At 43.5% G+C, this 19,058-nt stretch overlaps 1 protein-coding gene across 1 annotated transcript in view; it reads left to right on the forward strand.

The window, feature by feature from the left end:
• Positions 1-19,058, forward strand: part of LOC133529160 (nuclear pore complex protein Nup205) — a 77,731-nt gene that overhangs the window by 25,462 nt on the left and 33,211 nt on the right. The window contains exons 12-20 of the mRNA XM_061866810.1: positions 4,612-4,794; positions 5,832-6,029; positions 7,528-7,645; positions 9,108-9,222; positions 10,383-10,543; positions 11,926-12,126; positions 13,741-13,963; positions 15,705-15,709; positions 17,317-17,452. Of these exons, the coding sequence (XP_061722794.1) occupies positions 4,612-4,794; positions 5,832-6,029; positions 7,528-7,645; positions 9,108-9,222; positions 10,383-10,543; positions 11,926-12,126; positions 13,741-13,963; positions 15,705-15,709; positions 17,317-17,452 (1,340 nt within the window). The remainder of the gene's footprint in view (positions 1-4,611; positions 4,795-5,831; positions 6,030-7,527; positions 7,646-9,107; positions 9,223-10,382; positions 10,544-11,925; positions 12,127-13,740; positions 13,964-15,704; positions 15,710-17,316; positions 17,453-19,058) is intronic.

Here is a 19,058-nt window from a genome sequence, read left to right on the forward strand (position 1 = left end):
TTTCACCGCATAGCTGTGTCCCTTAGATTGGCCTACGCTGGGCCATCGTGTAGAGGAGCCTTTAAAACTGAATAAATGTATGGCTCCGCTGTTTAGAAGAATTTATAAAAACTAAATTGACAAAAAAACATAATTATCGAATAGGATGGTCCAACTTTGTATGTATAAAAAAGTTGAAAGGATTTTTATAGAACAGTAATCTATGTGCCAAATATGAACTCATTTGCGAATGATTAGGTGGTCGCTATGATTTAGTAATTTGCAATATCCTCATACAAATAAAAAAATGCAAAGTTACCTAAAACAAAAAAAAAAAAACGATCGCCATTTTTTTAGCATACTTATAAATAATAAATAAAACGAATAAAGAGCCCTTAAAGACATTTCCAAAGCAGAATTATTGATGGGTCAATTTATTTTCATACTATTTTGTATAGCAGTATTGTTTCATTTATAGCGACCTCTAAATAATGTTAATTGCTCTTAATTTTTTATAGATACTTTTTCGTATATCAGAATTTAAAGAGTACGCACGGAAAAGGAATTTTCATTAATTATTAACTAAGAAAATTTTGTAGACACGTAAATTTACTGCCATCTTTGGACACATGATTAAAACTTTTGGAACGTTATGGTGCCATTGCTCGAAACGATGCTGTCAAACATTTGGCCTTTTATCTATTAGATGGCGCCACTTTTAGGTCTTTAACAATTTTATCATATATTAGTAAACGAATAAGGATCAAAAAGATCATCAAGGAAAGGAAAGTCAAATGGCTTTCTACAATTTTTATCATGTGTCGAAAGATATAGCAGCAATTTTACTGTAGCATCAAAATTTTGTTTGACGGTCCAACTCCATTTCAAATTCTCTTTGCCAACGCCTACAAAATGGAAAGGAAAGAGAAAATACTCCCTTTCCCGTTTCCAAACGCCCACAGTTAGTCGGTCATCCCCTGAATGGTAAAAGTAGAACCACCTCCATCTTCGTCGTCAGAAGAAGGGCCATCAGAGCTTCACTCTGTAGTGTTTTATCTCTATAGGATTTGACAATTTAATCCGCTAAAACATCATTTTGCTACATCGAATACCTTGACTAAAATATCAACAGAAGATTTATAATAAATCTTCGGAACACTGTGTTCCTGCAAATTTGTGCCCTGAATTTTTGTAGACAAGATTATAGCAAGCATCGCTGGCTCTTAGTAATCTATATGCACCAAAATTTTCTAAAAGAATGCCACGAACCGTACCGAAACTTTCTGCGGCGACTGCACGCAGGAAATAGGTTAGAAAACCGTTTCCCTCTTTGAGCTATGATATATAATTTTCTTTTATTAAAGCAATAAAACATACATTTACGTTTAAACTTCTAGTCCTAATATAATATCAATATTCAAATCTACAACTACGTCTCTATAGCAAAGCCAAAGTTGATAAATTAATCTTAATGCAAAAACTGCTCAGATTTTTTTTTAAAGAACCCGTTTTCGCCTGGGCAACTGTCTGTGTCCTTGAACTTTAACGGCTGTAAAAAAAAGTTCAGACAATAAAACTGAAACGAATAAGCTTTGCTCGCGCTTCGTGCTCGCTTGATCAACAATACGAAATTTAAATACAAAAAAATACAAAATGTTACAATTCAGGGAATAGATCCAGGGTCCTCTTCTCTCTCCCTCTTACAAAGCTTAGTCAATAAAAAATAGGAAATTAAAGTGCAAAAAAAAAACAAAAAAGATTTCATTGTTCGGGATTTGAGCCCGGAACCTCATGATTGTAAAGCTAGTGTATTCCAATTGCGCCACGAATGGATATATGTGACACGGTGAAATTAGGCTACATATTCTCGAGTAAAACCTAAATATCTAAATACCCCCTAAACCAGCGTTCTAAAATATCTGAATTTTTCGCAAATCACTCTGTAACCATGTCTCACAAGGAGGAAACTCTTATGATATCGATACGGCTATTTGTTTAGGCGCGACGTACCATGACTCCGCCATTTTGAAAAAATTCCAAAAACTGGATCGACAAAAAAATTCTATTTGATCATAGAATATGGTCACAAAATTTCACGCGAATCGGTTGAGAATTGCGACCTGTAGAGGAGAACATCCGGACATACGAAAGCAGATTGCGCGAGTCAAAACGTAGACCTACGCTACGCTTCGGTCAATAATATTATAATTTACATTATTTACATGGGTAATGAGATAATAAATAATTTAATAAGTCAATTCATATAAAATAAATATCAAATGCTATTTATAGTTTCATGTCTCCACTACCTAAAGTTTGTCTGGAAGAGATATCTCTGCAGCGATAAGATCGCCTGTTGTTTACCTCTATCTTCATGTATTATATGTGTTTCCATGTACATTTATTCTGAGGTTGTGCAATAAAGAGGATATTATGCTAGGAAATAAATTATGTTAATTAATTACAATTACAATTAATTACATTTGGCATATGTCAATATCATTAAAATAATCAGTTACACCATAATAACACGTAACTAGTAATAAATTAAACAATAAGGACTGAAATTTTTGTATTGGTGCCGTTTGTCATGATTCTGGTAACTTATTTTTTTTTATACCACGTCGGTGGCAAACAAGCTTACGGCCCGCCTGATGGTAAGCAGTCACCGTAGCCTATGGACGCCTGCAAATATCCTTGGTGCCATCACTGGTACGCTTTTTTTCAATCAAAGCTGTTGTAGTCCTACTCACTAATAGCGCTGGCTTTGTTGGGCGAAGGCAAGTTCGCTTTTGGACTTTTAACGGTTTTTTTTTTTCATTTCTTTTAGCAAAAACGCAGCACTCGAAAATATAGAGAAATAAATGTCAGTAACTTAAGCGAAAGAGGCATACTACTTTGCTGAGGGTGTAGTCCACAGAGAGCCCGTACGTATCGTTTTTGTGCCCTAAACAAAGACTGTCGATATGTAGAGTTTCCCCAGAAAACCAACCCATAACGTGGAGTTGATGAGACCAATCCATGATAGGCAGTTAGTACGGTGCTGTAAGGCTAAGATGGTCGGCTCTTTATCATTTGTCACCATGCCTGTCACGTTCTAACAAGCATGTAAGCGCGGAAGTGACGGGCATAGTGACAAGTGATAACAAGTTTGAACAGTATAGCTCTTATAGTTTCGGAAAAAACTGGCTGTGACATAATCGGACAGACAGACGGACATGACGAATCTATAAGGGTTCCGTTTTACGGCTACGGAATTCTAAAAATGGAACCATGCTGCCACCGCTGGTGTGCACTATTATATTACAAACTTGTTGGATGAAAATCAAGGATCATATACAAAAAGTCAGTCTTAACAAAGATGGGTATGGAACCATATTTACCTGCCCCAGGAGGAGCTAATTATGGAAGGTAGAGGCAAGGAACAAAATCTCCATATACAAAAAAGTGTCCGACAAAAAACTATAAATAGGTGGCGCTACAAAAATAAGAATAAGAAACCATTTATTGCACTATTTAAAGCTTACTGCCAGTCATTATATACATGCAGCCTATGGGTTAACTATACGCAGAAGGCATACAGCGACCTGCGAGTACAATACAACAACGCGTACAGAGCGTTGTTGCGGCTGCCGCGCTACTGCAGTGCTTCTGCGATGTTCGCAGAGTCGCGCACGGCGGGTTTCGCCGCCATTATGCGCGCGCGCTGCGCCTCCACGATGCGGCGCACACGCGACAGCCGCAACACGCTCCTGTGCGCTGTTGTTGATCGCTGGGACTCGCCAGTGTTGAAGAGGTGGATTGGGCTCCATGCTCTTACATAACATTATTTTTATTTCTATGTTATACACTAACACTAGTTTCTATGGTTTTTTTTTTATGTTTTTATGTAATTACTAACAAAATATGGATCCTTGGTCTGAATTAAAGATTATAATAAAATAATAATAATAATAAATTGCCACACAAAATACAATGCTTAACTTAAAAACTAAAAAAAAAAATTGGCATGCGCGGCAAAAGGAACGGGCTCAGCTTACGCTGTTTCAGCCATTTCATTACAAATTGACTGCGCAGCGCTGATTTTCAGTCCGTCCCCTTCACTGAACCACATTGATATGACATGCGGGTTAATGGATTTTTTGTTTTATTACCAGAGATAGCTTGTGTATACAATTATAGTACAAAAAAAAATACACAAAACAGACAGCGCACTTCACTCCGTCAATAACGCCCAGGGGGCCTACCGCGAAAACCGAAATTCGCAATTTGCGGGGATCTTTCTCTTTTACTCTCACTAACACGTAATTAGAGTGACAGATAAAAATACCCGCAATTGACGAATTTCGATTTTCCCGGTAGCCGCCCTGGTTCTTAGCTACTCTAGCGCTACTCTGGAGAGATTTGGAACTATTTTTATTGCTGACAGCTAGACACTTGCAACAGTTCTGCCTATGGAGATTTTGTTCCTTGGCTTTACCTTCCATAGAGCCAATATTCACTTGCGCCGCTAGGCACTATGGTAATGATTTTATTTTTTACTTTCTCCGCTGGCATTGAGACTATTTCTTTTTGTCCATGCCTCGATCACTTGAGACGGGGACAGATAGAAAACTCCTTGTTGTTTTCTAGAGCCGACGAAGCAGCCCGCGCGATCCAAGTGTACGTGTCCGAGGGCCTGACGCCTCCGGCCGGCGCCGGCCAGAGCCGGACGCGGCTGGACGCGCTGCTGCGCTGCGTGGAGCGGCTGTACGCGCGCGACCCGCTGGGGCTCCGCCACGAGTACTGGCAGGCCGAGCAGCACCCGCCCAGCAGGCAAGTGTCCTAGCACCGATGCTTCTCTAGACTTGACGAGGCACCGGGATTCTTTAACATATTGTTTTTCTCTAGTCTCGCGAGAATAAAGTTGTATTTGTTTTAATTTGTTAAATTTTCACCCAAATCAACTTTGTTTCCTGCATTAAAAGTTAAAATCCCACTGGCAAATTTGAATTTGTATTGTGTAGGAGACTAGGGCATAGACTAGACCCTCGCTTCCCATCGACGCGAAATCTAATTGGTAAAGAATTTTCGAAGGGCAAGTTTACTACAAGTAGGTACTTTTTAAAATGATAATTTTGAATTTATTTGGTTCGATGTTGTCTGATATTGTACAGTTCTTATTTTCCTCGCGATGGTGTGGTAAAAAAAAATTGTTGTACCTTCGCAATGCTCAAGATTCCACTTCTCGAACCACTCGCTACGCTCGTGGTTTAATTTTGGACTCTCGCTTGCTTGAGTATCAATATTAGCACGAGCGGTTAAACTTCAATTTTGCCCCCTTGGGAAACAAATAGGCAGAGGTCCACACAGAAAACAAACAAAATTAGTGCTTCGCGCGTATGCTCGCTCTGTGTGGACCCGCCTATCAACTATTTATATGTTACGTTTTTGATGGGATACATAATTATAAATGCATTCATATGTATCAGAATACATAACTAGTATGTATTCTGAAGCATTCGTTAATGAGACTGCTAGCTTAACAGCCCAGATGCGATTGATTTATTTAGTATAAATTTCATTTTGACACTTGGAGAGACTTTACACCTCCAAATCTTATTAGTATTAGTACTCTGACATTGGGGACCTTTTACATCCCCAGATTTAATGTATTTTGAACCTTAGAGATTTTTGTAGTAATAATTTATTTCAAGATTATTATAATGTAATGTTTTTATCCAGGCATTGGCAGTTGTATTTATACATGTTTTTATGTATTTTTCACTTATATAATGTTACTATAAATGTTGTACTGACTTGTTATTGAGGCCTACTTGCAGAGTAAATTTTTGAATATTGTATCTCTGTAGGTCGGCAGCGGGCGGGCGCGCCACCATCCTGTACAAATTCGTCCGGCTGTCCGGCGAGCTGGTCTGCCCAGCCCTGCTGCCCGGCTACCTGCGGGCGCTGGCCTCGGTGGCCGTGCCCAAGCACACGTGGACGCTGCTGTCGCGCCGCGACGCGCTGTCCGCCCACCACCTGCTGTCGGCTCTCCGGCGGTACCACTGGTGAGTCACTAGTCCAGCCCTGCTGCCCACCACCTGCTGTCGGCTCTCCGGCGGTACCACTGGTGAGTCACTAGTCCAGCCCTGCTGCCCACCACCTGCTGTCGGCTCTCCGGCGGTACCACTGGTGAGTCACTAGTCCAGCCCTGCTGCCCGGCTACCTGCGGGCGCTGGCCTCGGTGGCCGTGCCCAAGCACACGTGGACGCTGCTGTCGCGCCGCGACGCGCTGTCCGCCCACCACCTGCTGTCGGCTCTCCGGCGGTACCACTGGTGAGTCACTAGTCCAGCCCTGCTGCCCACCACCTGCTGTCGGCTCTCCGGCGGTACCACTGGTGAGTCACTAGTCCAGCCCTGCTGCCCACCACCTGCTGTCGGCTCTCCGGCGGTACCACTGGTGAGTCACTAGTCCAGCCCTGCTGCCCACCACCTGCTGTCGGCTCTCCGGCGGTACCACTGGTGAGTCACTAGTCCAGCCCTGCTGCCCACCACCTGCTGTCGGCTCTCCGGCGGTACCACTGGTGAGTCACTAGTCCAGCCCTGCTGCCCACCACCTGCTGTCGGCTCTCCGGCGGTACCACTGGTGAGTCACTAGTCCAGCCCTGCTGCCCACCACCTGCTGTCGGCTCTCCGGCGGTACCACTGGTGAGTCACTAGTCCAGCCCTGCTGCCCACCACCTGCTGTCGGCTCTCCGGCGGTACCACTGGTGAGTCACTAGTCCAGCCCTGCTGCCCACCACCTGCTGTCGGCTCTCCGGCGGTACCACTGGTGAGTCACTAGTCCAGCCCTGCTGCCCGGCTACCTGCGGGCGCTGGCCTCGGTGGCCGTGCCCAAGCACACGTGGACGCTGCTGTCGCGCCGCGACGCGCTGTCCGCCCACCACCTGCTGTCGGCTCTCCGGCGGTACCACTGGTGAGTCACTAGTCCAGCCCTGCTGCCCACCACCTGCTGTCGGCTCTCCGGCGGTACCACTGGTGAGTCACTAGTCCAGCCCTGCTGCCCACCACCTGCTGTCGGCTCTCCGGCGGTACCACTGGTGAGTCACTAGTCCAGCCCTGCTGCCCACCACCTGCTGTCGGCTCTCCGGCGGTACCACTGGTGAGTCACTAGTCCAGCCCTGCTGCCCACCACCTGCTGTCGGCTCTCCGGCGGTACCACTGGTGAGTCACTAGTCCAGCCCTGCTGCCCACCACCTGCTGTCGGCTCTCCGGCGGTACCACTGGTGAGTCACTAGTCCAGCCCTGCTGCCCACCACCTGCTGTCGGCTCTCCGGCGGTACCACTGGTGAGTCACTAGTCCAGCCCTGCTGCCCACCACCTGCTGTCGGCTCTCCGGCGGTACCACTGGTGAGTAATTCTACATAATTAGGCATTAAACACTCGTGTGATCCTTTTATGAATAAGAGGGTAAATGTTCAACTTGACATTAACATGCGCTGATCAGAGGGCGCTCCTGGGCTGCCCTCAGTTGACGTAGGTCCCCTAATGTCATTTGTGTTGCAGCCACCTCCGCACGGACCTGGCGCCGTTCTCGGAGACGATGCACGCGGCGTCGCTCGGCGGCTCGGCCGTGCTCACGCCCGCGGCGCGCCCCGGCAAGATGCTCGTGAGGCAGGAGGAGGTGAGTACACCAGTGGTACCGTTTTCCCGAGGGTCTACAGTATGGGGTTCTTCAAAAAAGGAGTGTACAGGTTTTTAAAGGGTCGGCAACGCGCATGTAACACCTCTGGAGTTGCAGGCGTCTATAGGCTGCGGTGACTGCTTACCATCAGGCGGGCCGTATGCTTGTTTACCTCCGTCGTGGTATAAAAAAAAAAAACATACCACGTGTGCTGCAGCCACCTCCGCACGGACCTGGCGCCGTTTTCGGAGACGATGCACGCGGCGTCGCTCGGCGGCTCGGCCGTGCTCACGTTTATGGTTGTAACTCAGGCAGTCAAAAGTTTTACAATTCAGTTACCACAATATTATCAAAAATACTGCGTCATGTTCCTCAACTGTCAAGTCTCCAAATCCGATTTTGCTTAGATTTCATCTTATGATCTTTATTAGGCGGGTCCACACAGAGCGAGCAGCTTCGTGGTGAAATTTCCTCGCGCGGCAAACGCCCGGCCTGTTAGTGTAACTTTTGCCTCAGCATGGTTGCCTCACCCGAGCCAATTTGCTCGGCAAGATGGCGTCACTCAGTCAGCTGTTCAAAATGGCGCCGCACGTAATAACTGCAATGGCTTGCGTTTCTTTTATTTAGCTATTTAAAGCAATTAAAAAGAAAATAAGGAAGAAACTCGTGAACGGGTGCTGTTTGTGGAGACCGGTCTGTTTAAGCTTACACGGGGTACAGGTTATGTTAAAGTATGTAACTTTACTTTTGAGTGACATTAACGTGAGACACTTCATTCGGTTCTGGTCTGTTTTAATTTTTTTGTCTTTTAATTATTTATATAAAAATTCAAGCCTTGGCGACCCTCTACATCTCTAAGGATAATTAAATAATTATATTTTTTATATTTTATCTCTGACACTTAGGGACTTATACATCTCTAAAGAATTTTAGTATTTTATGGTTTAATTTTTTTATCATAGTTTTTTTTGTGTAATTTGACATTTAGAGACAGTATACATCTCTAATAAAGTATTTATTATTTCATTGATTCGATATTTGTAATTGTTTTTTTTTATTTTTTATTTTTTTATTGTTTGTAAAAATGGACATGTAAAAGTGCCCCTGTGGCCTATTTGCTGAATAAATGTTTGATATTTGATATTTGAAAAGAAGGACACAACAATTTGCGACACTCGTTATAATTTCTTTTTTCCAACCTTGTCATATCTTGACAATTTTTAACATAAGTACTAACAAAATAACCACGCGCACTATAAGCAAACACGCCTACACTGGCGCGCGGCAAACGTCTGAGGCGCATTTGCGCATGCCGGAAAACCGAAACCGAGCGGCTCTGCCGAGGCACGTCTACACTGGCCGTTTTGTGCGAGAGGAAATTGCCTTACTTTTAGCCATGCTTTACTTTGTTACTTTTAATACTTTAAAAATAACAATTACAACTTATTGTGCTACTGACCAGGTGGAAGCAATGATAGCAGCACTAAAGTTGATAGCAGCTGTAGCTCGGGAAGATGCCGCCGCGAGCGCCGCCATTTGTGAGACATTGCAGTGGGACGCCACCAACACCATGTTCGGTGAGTAAAATAGTTGTTCTGGCCTAATGGGTACCCTGTCTATGAAGCCAATGGTCCCGGGTTCGAATCCCGGTAAGGGCATTTATTTGTGTGATGAATACAGATATTTGGTCCTGGGTCATGGGTGTTTTCTATGTATGTATGTGTTTAGTTTGTTTTCCCAATTTCCTGATAGATGGCGCTGTTCCAGACGCAAACTAAGTAATGCTAGTTTATCATATAATCTATATAAGAAACTGTCTCATTTCAAAATAAATGATTTGTAACGTAGCAACTTATTCAAAGAGTATGTATTTAACTATATACGTATGTAGATTAGTACCCATAGTAGAAGGTTTGCTTAGTCTGGGTCGATTTGTGTAATACTGGCCCCAAATATTTGTTATTTTAAACCTTTCCCGACGGTTATTTCATCGGCCAAAGGCCAATAGATGCGAGTTGAAAATAAAATTTCGTTAATTGCCTCGTTGTGTTGCCTCGTGGCATTAAGTCCGCCTTTTGTACTGTAAGGTTTTTTTCTTTTGTGAAATGAAGATTAAAAAAAAAAATCGGTTTAATAAATTTATTTCTCGTACAATTTTTTTTACAATTCACTTACATGAGAATTAGACATTGTACGGGTGAGCGTATGCATGCGTATTTACATTCACACAATACAAACAAGTACCATAAATTAACTAAAAATACACCTACACATCTTAAAGGCCGGCAACGCACTTACTACCCCTCTGGTGTTGCAGGTGTCCATGGGCGACGGTAATCGCTTACCATCAGGTGATCCGTCTGCTCGTTTGCTTCCTCTACCATAAAAAAAGTTATGGACGAAATAATACAGTCACGTCTGAAAACATTGACACGATCGAAGTGCCAAAAATATGTATATACGACCTTATAGCCCATATATTTATTTATTAAATCGTTATTGCACAAAAGAAAAACAATCTTATAGTACAAAAGGCGGACTTAATGCCACGAGGCATTCTCTACCAGTCTCTACCATACCAGCTATATTCGAGTAGTGTATACATATTATTGACACTTTGTACGTATCGATATTTTCAGACGTGACCGTACAGTTTAAGAATTGACATGAGTATATACTCTTGTCAATTCTTAAACTGTACGGTCTGTAAATTATTATATAATAATCTTTGTGACAGGGCTAATGTGCTGCCAGATCCCGATCCAGCTGAAAGCGGCCCTGTGTGACACGCTGAGCGCGCTGGGCGGCGCGTGTGGGCCCGCGGGCCGCGTGTGGGCGGCCCTGGAGGCCGCGCAGCTGGTCGGCGGCGCGCGCGGCCTGCAGGCCGACCTCAACGAGGTACCTTTACACATATAAAATAAGTTATTGACAAAAATTTCATTTTAGGTACTAGCTTTTATTGCTGACTGTACTTTTCTTTCCACAGGCAACTAATACTCATCGAGCAAATTCTAAAAACCCCAAACACAATTAGGTTGCGTTGTTTTATCACAGAGTTCCTATGTCCACCTCTTGTCTCCATCATTAGATCAGCTCGATGGTACAATAATATTGCATTGTCACCCGACTTACATATGTATGCAAATTTTCAGCTCAATCGGAAACCGGGAAGTGGATCAAATTTAACTTGCAAGATTTGATTACAAACATACAATGGTCCGGTGAAAGTAAATAAAAGCTTGTATAAATATGAAATTATACTTAACATATACATTACAGCTTGTGTACAGTCAGCATCAAAAGTAGCGAATCAAACAAGGTTTCAAAAGTATCTACCATTCTGTAACAGCTTAACAAAAGTTGATGGTTCTATATGTAGAACAATTCAGACTGTAAAAGATATACTTTTGAAAGTAAAATTTAGAGAATTATCTTTATTTGGAAAAGTTATCCGGAATATCAGACACTTTTGGCGCGTTGTTTCATCCGCTACTATTGATGCTGACTGTACAATCATTAAATTGCTATATTTTAGAATATAATAAAGACCGGTCAAGTGCGAGTTCGTTTAACTCGCGCACCGAGGGTTGCGTACAAACTTTGAATTATCTCGTGTAGCTATAAAGGCGAAAGACTTGATCAAAATACTAAGTATAATTGTGTACAGCGCCATCTATCGGCAAATTGTCTGACTAATTTGCGTGATATAATGCACGTATATTGGTTTTTCGACAATAATACTGTATTATTATTATTATTTATAAATGCACAGGCAGCTTATAGCTGATATGTGCACATCAATGTCCTGCACTTGTGTTTTGTCCATTAATAAAATGTTTGTCGAGTCTATTTTTAAAAGAATTCACTGAGGGTGCACTGATTACGGATTCGGGCATTATGTGAACCGATTTCAAAAATTGATCTTTTATTAAAAAAAAAGGTGTCTGTAATGTAAACTCATAGAAATTTGTGATGTGAAAAGTGTAATTTTTTTTATATTCGGTAAACCAACAACTTAAGTAAACTAAAACTAGGTTAACATAAATATGTATCAGAGAAGCCAATTACAGGTTTCCAGGTAATAAACACGGTTAGCGTTTTTCATAACTATTCCAAATTTCAAATCGATAGCTTAAGTTGTTCTCGAGATATTTAGCGATGTGACAGACAGACAGACGGACGGACAGACAGACAGACGGATGGACAGAGTCGCACCATAAGGGTTCCTGTACCTTTTTGTTACGATACCCTAAAACTGAACCTTTTAATTCATCATGCAGATCGAGACCCGAATGGAAGAATACCCACTAACCGTCTCGTTCCTGAAGCTCCTCATATCTCTCTGCTCCGCGGCTCCTCTGCCGCGCTCGCTGGGCGCCGGGACCCGCGTGCCGGGGCTGGACCCTTACGTGGACTACGTCACGCGCGTGGCCCTATCCGCCACGCACAGGCCCTATAAGAAGCCTGCACAGCGCCACCAGGTATACCCTACACCGTTTTACACTACCTCCCCCAGGAAGGCCAATACCATTAATCTGTGCGGAATGAGAAGTCTTAGAATGTTCCGCACAGACTTTACTTTAATGTAATTTAAACTATTTTTAATAGGTTTACGTGAAACTCTGCGTAGGGGGCGCCATTACCAGAATCCATCACCGTCTGACGGTCTATCACGAAACCAGAAAATCGAAATTTCCTGCATATTCGAGCGATGAAGAGGCAAATAGCTAAATTTCGATTTTCGCGTTTCCCGCTAGGCCCTTTGTAAACAAACCGTCTTGATGCATTAATTTGAGTGCAAAAGAAGTTTGTAAGAGCAATTGAATATCGCACTGGAAATAAATACATAGATTACACTACCGCTATGAAAAGACATAATATTTTACCCTTGAGCTTGCGTCGCGAACGCACTGATATTATAATTCTCTATAAAGTCATTAACAACATCATCGACGCCCCTGAGTTATTAAAATCTGTTTCATTTAGAGTACCCCGTCGTTGTGAGCGAGCATGTAGAAAGAAGAACCTCTTTTATATTCCTCGTAGTCGAACCGCATATGCGAGAAACGGTTTCATTGGAAGAGCATGCAGGATGTATGATGATAAGTTTCAAAATGTAGATATTTTCAGTGAAAAGTTCGGTAGTTTCAAACAACTTACATTGAAATGTATTAATGGACTTAAATTAGATAGTTAACTTTAATTACAATTATTGTTTGTTATTAGTGTTATTGCAATGTACTTCATCTTTGCTTTTATTTTTGTTAGGATGTACGAGCATTATTTGTAACTTCAATTTGGCAACTTAGAATTTCAGGTTTAGTTTAGTAATTATATATATTTAGGTTATATGGTTTTCATACTATATTTAAGGAAACTGTAGGTCTATAAGTCTATTACCCTATATTGTAACAATTTATCAATATAAGAGACTGTTTGTTTCTAAATAAAGAAAATAAATAAATAAATAATTTTATATTTTATTATATTACGGAAGGAACGAGATAAGGAACGAAATCTCCATATACCAAAAAGTGTCATTAAAAAACTTTAAATAGGTGGCGCTACAATACCTAGAGTAATTGAACAAAAAATCAAATCATAGACAGCGCACTTCACTCCGTCAATAACGCCTAGGTTCTTAGCTACTCTAGCGCTACTCTGGAGAGATTTGGAACTATTATTTATAGCTGACAGCTGGACACTTTTGCAATAGTTCTACCATAAGAGATGCCACTCCTCTTAATTCCACACTCCATATTATTATATGTGAAAACTTGTCAATCAACAGTTTAAGGCACAGTATGTATAAGTTACTCTATGGTTTACGATAGGCGCTAGTGCTGCACTCTGGCGGCAGAACATTGCAGTAATACCCCCTATTGGAACAGAGTTTTCGTCTGATTTCAAAACAAAATAAATTAATAAAATGTAGTGGGGTTTTAGGAGGCTACAACAATCCATTAATTATTTCGCGCTCAATTATTATCTTATAAATTAGTATTAGAGTAATAATGCGTAGGGACTACAAATCGTTCTGAACCCCATTTAGGTAACCGCTCAGTGATCAAATCTAACCGTATCTGCTGTTCCAGATCCTGTCCCTCTGCTACAACCTGCTCACCATCTGGCTGGAGCAGTACGAGCCCTCCCCCTCGGACTTCCCCCCACCAGGGCATGAGCCGGCCAGCGCGCCGCCGCCCGGCTTCAGGGTGCTTTCGCAGCTGCACTCGCAGACGGACCTGCTGAAGCTGACCCTCGCCACACTCGACGAGGTGCCCGACATGGTGGACCAGCAGGAGGTGAGCACTACTCCCGGCTTCAGGGTGCTGGCGCAGCCGCACTCGCAGACGGACCTGCTGAAGCTGACCCTCGCCACACTCGACGAGGTGCCCGACATGGTGGACCAGCAGGAGGTGAGCACTACTCCCGGCTTCAGGGTGCTGGCGCAGCCGCACTCGCAGACGGACCTGCTGAAGCTGACCCTCGCCACCCTCGACGAGGTGCCCGACATGGTGGACCAGCAGGAGGTGAGCACTACTCCCGGCTTCAGGGTGCTGGCGCAGCCGCACTCGCAGACGGACCTGCTGAAGCTGACCCTCGCCACACTCGACGAGGTGCCCGACATGGTGGACCAGCAGGAGGTGAGCACTACTCCCGGCTTCAGGGTGCTGGCGCAGCCGCACTCGCAGACGGACCTGCTGAAGCTGACCCTCGCCACACTCGACGAGGTGCCCGACATGGTGGACCAGCAGGAGGTGAGCACTACTCTCGGCTTCAGGGTGCTGGCGCAGCCGCACTCGCAGACGGACCTGCTGAAGCTGACCCTCGCCACCCTCGACGAGGTGCCCGACATGGTGGACCAGCAGGAGGTGAGCACTACTCCCGGCTTCAGGGTGCTGGCGCAGCCGCACTCGCAGACGGACCTGCTGAAGCTGACCCTCGCCACACTCGACGAGGTGCCCGACATGGTGGACCAGCAGGAGGTGAGCACTACTCCCGGCTTCAGGGTGCTGGCGCAGCCGCACTCGCAGACGGACCTGCTGAAGCTGACCCTCGCCACACTCGACGAGGTGCCCGACATGGTGGACCAGCAGGAGGTGAGCACTACTCCCGGCTTCAGGGTGCTGGCGCAGCCGCACTCGCAGACGGACCTGCTGAAGCTGACCCTCGCCACACTCGACGAGGTGCCCGACATGGTGGACCAGCAGGAGGTGAGCACTACTCCCGGCTTCAGGGTGCTGGCGCAGCCGCACTCGCAGACGGACCTGCTGAAGCTGACCCTCGCCACACTCGACGAGGTGCCCGACATGGTGGACCAGCAGGAGGTGAGCACTACTCCCGGCTTCAGGGTGCTGGCGCAGCCGCACTCGCAGACGGACCTGCTGAAGCTGACCCTCGCCACACTCGACGAGGTGCCCGACATGGTGGACCAGCAGGAGGTGAGCACTACTCCCGGCTTCAGGGTGCTGGCGCAGCCGCACTCGCAGACGGACCTGCTGAAGCTGACCCTCGCCACACTCGACGAGGTGCCCGACATGGTGGACCAGCAGGAGGTGAGCACTACTCCCGGCTTCAGGGTGCTGGCGCAGCCGCACTCGCAGACGGACCTGCTGAAGCTGACCCTCGCCACACTCGACGAGGTGCCCGACATGGTGGACCAGCAGGAGGTGAGCACTACTCCCGGCTTCAGGGTGCTGGCGCAGCCGCACTCGCAGACGGACCTGCTGAAGCTGACCCTCGCCACACTCGACGAGGTGCCCGACATGGTGGACCAGCAGGAGGTGAGCACTACTCCCGGCTTCAGGGTGCTGGCGCAGCCTCTACAATAGATCTTGAACAGCTCAGGGGCACATTTTTTAAAATCTTACTCATCTTGTACCATCAATAAATCTTTGCGTTCGCTTTCTGTATGGATTAAAGCAAGAAATTATTTTTTCTCCAATATGCACGGAAATGTTCACCTTATTGTAGCAAAAATGGTACGGGAAATAGGGTTGTTTCCATCTACAAATCTTAGGGCAGAATAGTATCCCAATAAATTCTTATTGATTATAAGAACATGTTAAATTACCTTTAGTGGACCTCTAATGAGCACATTTTTGTAAATATTGAATTTAAAATATCTTTTAACACACGTCACGTGACAGAAGCCTAAACGACTGAAGATTCTGATGACGTCACAACTCACGGTTTGACACTGGGCTATAACCGCGAAAATCGTAGTTCGTCATTGCGGGCATTTTTCTCTGTCATTCTGATTACGTCTTAGTAAGAGTAAAAGAAAAAGATCCCAACAATATACGATTTTCGGTTTTTGCGGTAGGCACCCCGTTGTCTGTTCCAAAAAGTAAAGTAAGTATATAGGTCTGTTCGTGCACAAAATTTAATACTCAAGCCATTTTGGTGGTGGGCAATTAATTGAAGCTTCGATATCTGCACTAAAAATTAACATCATAGAAAAATGCTAATGGATAATAAATACTTTGTGATATATAATAACTCATTGTTACAGAAAACATATTTTATTAGCTGGTTAAACACCCACACGCACGCATACATAGCTTGCCCACCACCTAAATGGCTACGGCTTGAGTATCAAATTCTGCACTGAGAATAGACAACGGGAGGCCTCCTTGGTGTTATGTGTGTATGTACCTATATAATTACTTTACTCTTTGGTATGTACGTAGTTATGTGTCAAACCGTAAACATCACTGTGTACGGTTTGACACGTAACTACATCATACAATTTTCAAAGAGCGTTTTGGGCGCAAAAGCATGGGTCAAAATATATTTTGTTAAATTAACATATTTATAGCCGTTTTTAGGGTAAAAGTTAAATTTTAGGGCAACATTTGGTTAATATAGAACGTATTATAAGCGTTTCAAAAAATTGGAAACAACCCTATTCTTCATTCTGATCAAATTCAAATTTAAAAAATGTCGTGTTTTAACGGACGGATTGTTTTTTTTCGTTTTTAAACATCTATACACTAAGAAAAATACAAACTGCCAATTAATATAGCCGCGGACTGCGTCTACACGGCCCGATCAGCATCATTTCAAGCTATAGGATAGAGTCGTGTAAGATCGTGCGAATACTACTTAATAAATTAAATCAAACTTTTATATTATTTTCGGAAGTATACGTAGACTACTAAATTTAGATACTAGGCAATTGGTAATAATATGTTTTGTAAGGTAATTTTAAGTATTTAGTTAATAAGGTTAACTTGCAATACCCTACTGAGGGTCCATGTTGTGAAAATTTAATTTAAGATAACATCTGTATGTACCATGGAATGCAATTAATAAATAATTTTTTTTAAAGATTTCAGGCGATTTCCAGCTTATATTTCACAATTATATTGAATGACCGAATATTGAATAGTACTGAATGGCAGAACAAGTAGTGCATATAACTTTTAAAAAATAATTAAAGAGGGAAATTGTTTTCGACGTTTCTGTTGTGAAGGTTCGATTTGATTGATGAAATTATGATTATTTTACCTTATATCCTCGCATTTTATATTTATACCTCGGCAGAAACAGCAATTCGTGGATCCGTCTTCTTTATCGGACTCCCTTCGCATCGTCCGACCAAATCGAAACTCATCCATCAATTGCCCCTTCCCAGTCTACAATAATGTAATTTTTTTTTGTTTCAGCAATACTTAGAAGAATGCATCACTCACATATTGACGATACTGGAGCGGGCTTTAGCCCTAGAGCGTGCCTTAGTTCGCAGCGCGAACGAGGCCGGCCGCTCCGTGCTCGTTCTGGGGCTATCTAAATTGATTCTAGGTAAGTATTGTTTTTATAAGAGCTGTAACAAACAGAGATAGATGGAAGTCCTTGGAGGAGGCCTTCACCCGATGAGGGGTTCTTGTCCGCTACAAATAGTTAATCATTTGTTATAAAAAATAATATGTTACTTAATATCTAAAAATTGACTGAACAAATAACAATCTAAATTAAAAGAAAATTACATACCTACTTAAATTATGTAAACGCTGACTTAATATTAATGTAATGTAATGTGATCCTGGACTCGATATAAAAGGCTTTTTATTATTATTATTTTCTTTATTCATTTAATATCTTAGATTAGGATTTTTTATAATATGGATATAAAAGTAAAATATAAAAACACTTACAAAACAATACAAAAAATATAAACACATTATAAAAAAACCTAACCTAGGGTGCCGCCAGCAGCGGGGCAAGGCCCAAGCTGCCGGTGGTCAGGGCCGCAGAGAGAGGAACCGCCGCACTATCCGCGCCGTGCTCAAGATCACCGCCTTCTGCATCTGACCCTTGATCCAACCACCTAGCGAGAGTCTCTCAAGGTGTTGTTCGAGACTCTTCGCTATGAGACCGTTCGCTGAAACGACTATCGGGACAATGATCGTCGAATCAACATCCCACATGGCGGTTATCTCGTGAGCCAAGTCTAGGTACTTACTGGATTTGTCTTTCTCGGCTTTCACGAGATTCTCGTCATGGGGGATGGTGATGTCGACGAGCACGGCCCGGCGTTGCGGTCGATCTATTATCACGATGTCAGGCTTATTGGCTACAATAGTCCTGTCAGTGATAATAGATCGATCCCAATAGAGCGTGGCACGACTATTTTCGAGAACTGGCGCAGGTGAGTACTTGTAGTACGGTACTTCGCGGTCCACAAGGCCGTATAGAAGAGCAAGTTGCTGGTGAATAATCCTGGCTACGAGATTATGTCTGTGCAAGTACTCGCCGTTAGCAAGATGAGAACAACCGGAAATGATATGCCTGAGTGACTCACCGGGACGGCGGCATGCCCGACAAATGTCGACCGTACCGTCCTTCAGGATATATTTCCGATAGTTGTTCGTCATCATCACTTCGTCCGCAATTGCACAGGCAAAACCCTCGGTTTCTCCGAAGAGGTCCCCGAATCGTAACCAGTTCACCGACGCGAGCAGGTCTTATTATTATTATAGGTATTGTTTTTCTATATCTTTATGGCGGTGCACTTAATTTTATAAACAATTTTTTTTTTTTATATTGTTGATTTTATAAATGTTTGATAATTTCGGTAGGGTTTTAGTTAGACAAAATCTTGCATAATAATAATTTAAAATATTTCCGAAGTGTTGATACATTTCGGAAATATTTTAAAAGTCTAACCGTTGCTTATTAGTCTCCATAGGCTACGGTGGCCAAAATTGAGAAAAAAACTGTCTAGAAATGTAATTTAGCGCGGAGCAAGTACCAGGGCCTCATGAGTTACGAGAAGGTGTCGTTGCCCACCCCGCCGGGTCCCGGCGGCCGGGCGCGTACGAGTAAGAAGGTATCGCGGCTGCTCACGTATTTTAAATTACTGTATACATTTGATTTGTTTACCTATAAGATTTTATTAGTTTAAAGT

This window comes from Cydia pomonella, chromosome 1 (genome assembly GCF_033807575.1).
Source record: "Cydia pomonella isolate Wapato2018A chromosome 1, ilCydPomo1, whole genome shotgun sequence".
NCBI classification, from domain to species: Eukaryota; Metazoa; Arthropoda; class Insecta; order Lepidoptera; family Tortricidae; genus Cydia; species Cydia pomonella.